Consider the following 5,905-nt stretch of genomic DNA (forward strand, 5'->3'; position numbering starts at 1 on the left):
TAAATACTATTTTCACCTACTCTACGACGAGATTTTATTCTAATAAAAATAGGCAAACCATAATTTAAAAATAAATTTAACCTAAAATTAAAAATTGTTGCATAAAGTTATATTTAATTTCAAGGACTAGTATACTTAAAAGTCAGTCTGACGACGTCTGAGCTAAAAAATAGCTGAAAAAAACTGAGTCAGCAACAAAAAAAATATTTTGTATGTTATTTTAAATTTAAGTTATTTAAACTTTTATTTTAAGTTAATTTTTAGTATGTTTTAGTAAGGCAGGTTAAGATTAAGGGTATAAATAGAATTATGAAAACCTTTTAAAAACTTTGCTGACTTAGCTTTTTTATAAGCTCAGACTGATCTTTAAGGATTATGTTTAATTTCGAGAAACAGAATATTTCTATTATATTTTACTATGAGTTCAAATTCAATATTCAATGTTTTATAAATTTTAACTTTACTTTTGATATAAAGAAAATATAAAATGCTTGTTTGGTTATAACTGAAACTAAACTATGACAAAAATAAAACAGACTTGTTAATAAAGTAAAGCCTACAAAAAACAATAATATTTTAAAGTCTTTAAAAAATGTGATAGCACTTGTAATATTTATTAGAATATTATACTCTGTACAATACTATAAGAAATTTTTTTTATAAAAGTATGCCTTTAAAACCTACCATAATATTTTTTATTAAGTTTTACGTAAAACTCAATCAAGCTTTAGAACATAGAGATGGATGGAAAAATTGCACTAGTAAGTGGGAGATCTAAAACTAAATGGCCATGTTGCTTCACACAGATCATCGTCATGAACGTCCTGGTGGAGATAGCACTGTGATTCAAACTCATCGTTACACACCTAGAGAAGAATTAAAACGACTTGCGAAGATTTCTAACATTGTTGTTGCAGCTGCTGGTATACCTGGTTTAATTACAGCAGATATGGTTAAACCAGGTAGCTGCATTATTGATGTAGGTATTAACAGAGTTCCAAATGGAAAAGGTGGTTTTAAACTAGTTGTAGACGTAGATTACGATGAGGTTAAAAAAGTTGCTGGTCATATAACCCCTGTTCCAGGCGGAGTTGGTCCAATGACCGTTGCTATGTTAATAAAAAACATTATTGTTGCTGCAAAGAAAGTATTGAATATTAAATGATTTGCTTGAATATAAATTTAGCTAAAATTTAAATAATTAATCTGTTTCGTTTTAAGTTTAAAATAGTTTAATGTTCACTGTAAAACTATAACAAAATTGATGTACATTACAAATAACTTAAGTTATTTTTATAGTGATTAATTGTTTCATAATATTTTAATTATTTATTATCTGGATACCTTAAGTTATTTCATATACAAAATTAAACGTTCTTCTTACTGTTTTTAAGTCTAAAAAAGTGGTAGCTATGTTTATGCCTAAAGTTTTGAACTTTACAGAAATACAAGTATTTTTTCTAGTTTGCTAAATACCCTTGCTTTCCGTATATATTTTTTTAAGCTAATATTTTTGGTAAATTTTTTTTAAGTAGTAAAAATTGATTAATCAAATTTTTTTTAATTATAATTCACAAGGCTGTAAAATTTTTATTCAAGCTTAATTTTTTTTTATCGCTCAGTAACAAGTTTTTTTTTAAATATATAAAAATATCAAACTACATTTTTAGATATAAGTCAATTCATGATCGATTGTTCTATAGGTTTTTTGGTAGCAAACTAAAGAATCGAAAAAAAAAATTATCAACACAATAAATGACTAGTTATCAAAAAACATTTGCTTTTCTATATTTTCTCAACTTTAAACACAACTTAACTCTAAAATCAAACCTATACATAAAGTTTTAAGAAAAACATATAAGATATTTTTTCTGTAAAACTTGAAATAATCATACTTTGATTGGGATTAACTTTTATTATGTATAAAATTTATTCAAAAAAAAAAAGTTCAATCACTTCTTCTATATAAAAAATATCCAAAACATTTTGGATTAAACTTCATATTTAGCAACCATAAACAATTTTTTTTTTGAGTTTGGTAGTTCTTTTTTTTTGTACGTGATAACGTTGTAAAAATAAATCTACAATTATTATTAATACTATACAATTGATTTTTAAGTAATTAAAAACTTACACTCTACAAATATTTATCATAGTTTTTTCATATCTAATGAGCAGCAAAATTTTGTCGGTCTTTAAAGTTTTGTAAACAATAGTTAGTTTAAAAATAGTGCATGAATTTGCGTCGCACATGAAAAAAAGATAGTTTAAATTTATACTTTATGTTATAGAGTATAAATTTTATTCAGTTTCTCTTACTAAAGTGAAGCAACTGAAAAATAAATCAAAAATTTGATGTTTACCATAGTTGTTGGCATAACTTTTAATTAGTGAACAACATTCACCAGAAAAAGTCTTTCGCTGGCCAGACATGTTAAAAAAAGTTTTCATGTGCTGTGTAGTTTTTTTAATTGTAGTATAGCAATAATTTTTTATATTTAAATCAAGTCTGAAATTTAATTGTTTTTTTAACAAGCACTACTGTTTTTTCTATAATAAAGCATTTGTAAACATTTAAAGTAAAAAATTGAGCTTTTTTTTTAGTAATGTTGATAAAAACTACAAAATTCTTAATTATACTTGTTTTAGTTAAAGTTTTTGTTGTTTAAATTACTGATTAAAAAACATAACATTTAATATTTTGAACTTGTTTGTTTTTGATAAACTAATTATGTTATTTTAAGTATTATCCATTCAAAACATTACAATAGTGATATTTTTATTTGTTCCTTATGTTTAGAATTTTAACTATTATACATTGTGATATCTTTAGTAAAAAGATATATTTAGTTTAACTGAAATTTAATTAATAAAAGTAAAAATGTTATTATGATAAAACTTAATGATTTTATTTTTAGCAGTAGTAAAGTATCGTTAGAAGATAAAGTAATATCATTTTTTAGATAGGTACTAATTTTTATATTGTCACTGTAATTTAAAAATTTTACTGGTCAGTAATATATTAGTCAAGTAGTTTTAATAATCAAATATCAGTTTTTAATGAGCAACGAAAATCAAAAATTAAGAAAGTTTTAAAAATTAAAAAGAAAAAAGTAGTTACAAAAAGATTGCAGGAAACTGCTTTAAGATTACTGAATTTTCAAACAGTGTATTTGAATAACATGTTACTTATACTAAGTTTTTTTCTTCGAGTGGATAAGTGTGTTTCAACATTAATAGCATAATACTAGATATTTTAAAGTAAAATTTCAGTATTATGTATAGAAATAGTACAATATTTTCGGTTATTTAAATTTCTACCATTAAAAATTTAAAAGTCATTTGCAAACTAGTGCAGGGTTTTCTTCTGAAATTAGTCAATAATTAAAAATCGATTATTATATCAGACCATTAAAATGTAACCCTTTATCCAAGTAGTGTACGACTCGAAAACGGATAAGATTTTTCGTACACTAGGTCTTTAGACCAACTATTTTGAGAGCTTATATATCCTTCAATAAACAGTAATATCTTAATGAATTTATTTTTTGAAACTATTTACATCTTTTCAAAATTTACTCTAAGCATTTTTATGTTAACACTTTTTATCAAATGAATATCACATTTAAAAAATATTAAAAAAATCCCAAGGCGTATATAAAGTTTGTTGTTCAAAACAGTTTCATTAAACAGTTTAAATTTTTCAATTTTGTTATTTTTTTAGCACAGGCAGGAACCCAATTTAGAGCCACTGTAGTAACTTAACAAATTTGTTCTGTTAAAATATAAAGACTCTCATCAGTTAGAATTAATCTAAAAACTTTAAGTAGCTTCTTAAAAAAAAATTGTACTACTAATCGAATTAAGATAAAAATAAATTATTTCAACAAATAAAAAGACAATTTAGTTTTTAGGACTTTTTTTTCATAGTTGTAAGTATTTTTATTTGATTCCTTTAAACTTAATAAGTTTCTTAGCTCGGAAAGCTAGATATATTTGAAATTGTATCATACCCATATTTTATCATAAAGTACGATGAACCAAAACTGTCATCGAAGTTTAGGGAATAAATGTGTTAAACCAAATTTAACAATAAAAGTTTATAAAACTACGCTTGAAATGATATCCGACTTTTTTTAAAATACGATCTTTACCTTTAAAATAAATGTTTTGTAGTAGTAAATAAGTCGTAAACATACTAAAAATTATAAGAACAAAGGCTTTTAAGAAACTTTAAATGATTAAGTAAAAAAGTGAAAAGAATAAAATGATTAGATATGTAATGTAAAAAAGTTGTAAAAAAAAGAGCCTTAGATTAGAAAAACCATACGTGCTAAAGTATATTTGATTTTTTTTACTTGTCCCAATGTAATTTATGTTGGTAAAAAAAATGTTAATTAGGTTTTTTAAGTTTTTTTTCATTATCTAGAATCTAGATTACTTTTTGAACCAATAATTGTAGCAATGCGTTTTTTTTCTTTTATTTGATGTTCTCATTATTTTAATTATTACAATAAAGCATGTGAATTAAACTGTTAAATTGTGTAAATACATGTTATGTTAGTCTACACTACACTCTAAAAAGCAGCAATAGCAAAGTAAATACATAAGTTTGAAAATATTTAAGGATATTAAAATACTTAGAAAAAAGATAGAAATATTGGGGTTAATACCAACTGTATAGCACTGGATAAACACTACACAAAAAGTCCTTTTTTATATATTTATTTAAAAGCAAACTTTATTTTGAAAGCTTTTATGGCTTTATAAAAAAATAGTATTATTTTCTAAAACTTCAAACTTAACGTTTGTATTTAAAATCATCACAAAAAAAAAACTTTAACGATATTATGAAAGTAGAATAGTAATACTTTAATTACGCTATTAGTCTTCCATCTTATATATAGTTTTGAAAACAAAAAAACAATTGTTTCTAAATTATACTGGATTTTGTAACGTTGTAACAAAAAACTACGTTATGTACTTTACCCTCAGCAAACGTAAGCTTCGCTGGCTCGGTCAAGTTTTAAGGATGGGTGAAGAGCGAACTTCAAAGTATTTGTTGCATAGTGAGATGGTAGTTTGAAAGCGCAAGCGAGGTCGTCCAACATTAAGTTTTAAGTGCGTATGCAAGTGCGACCTAAAATTCTTGAATTTCAAAACTGATGAGTTAAAGCTGCTAACAAATTACCACAAAAATGACAATCTTTTGTACAAAAAAAAGTTGAATGAAAGGAAAAAACAATAACTGAAACTAAAAACGAAGAATTAAGAATCAAGGAGAACTTAAAGTTATTAAATAATTATTCTTTTTACTATTCGTTGCATCACTGTGTTTATTATTGTTTTTGTTGATGTATATTCTGTAACTCACTTGCTTGACCTTCAGAAAACGTTTATCATTGCAGAGGGGAGAGTGAGTTCTGAAGTTTTTCTACCTTAATTTTTTTTTCTTTTCATGATACGCATAGCTGATTTCGGCTGATAGAGAGCCTATTACGTTTAAGAACAAACTAGATAAGAATAAACCTCTATCATGGAATCCGGAAGTCTCTGTTTAATGAAGTAAAGGGTCAGAATTTAAAAAAATACGAACAGTTGTTGTATATGGAGAAAAACGAAATTTAGTTTTATTTTTAACAACTAAACTGTGATAAAAAATCATGTGAACAGTAAGATGGCTAACAAAAATTAAGTAAACGAACTGTTAGTAATATTTTATGAAAGTAATTTTATTATCTGACTTATTTTGATAAAAGTATTAACTATAACAATCGTAAAAAAGTCTTTGCAAATCAGGTGAAATTTAGTTTTAAGAAGTATTCGTTAATAAAAAATACTATTAATTTTTTCATAAAAAAAAAAAGAAGAACATTTTTGCAAATTAAGTTTAGAGCAAAGTTTT

The 5,905-nt window shown here is 24.4% G+C and overlaps 1 protein-coding gene across 1 annotated transcript; it reads left to right on the forward strand.

The window, feature by feature from the left end:
- The first annotated feature begins 784 nt into the window (after positions 1–784).
- Positions 785–1,165, forward strand: LOC145838274 (bifunctional methylenetetrahydrofolate dehydrogenase/cyclohydrolase, mitochondrial-like). Its single transcript, XM_082945846.1, has one exon. The coding sequence runs from the start codon at positions 785–787 to the stop codon at positions 1,163–1,165; it is 381 nt and encodes a 126-aa protein (XP_082801972.1).
- The last annotated feature ends 4,740 nt before the right edge of the window (positions 1,166–5,905 follow it).

This window comes from Thalia democratica, chromosome 1, assembly GCF_965202585.1.
Source record: "Thalia democratica chromosome 1, ktThaDemo2.hap1.1, whole genome shotgun sequence".
In the NCBI taxonomy this organism is placed as follows: Eukaryota; Metazoa; Chordata; class Thaliacea; order Salpida; family Salpidae; genus Thalia; species Thalia democratica.

Coding starts and splice junctions, on each gene's coding strand:
- LOC145838274 (XM_082945846.1), top strand. CDS start 785: ATGGCCATGTTGCTTCACACAGATCATCGTCATGAACGTCCTGGTGGA.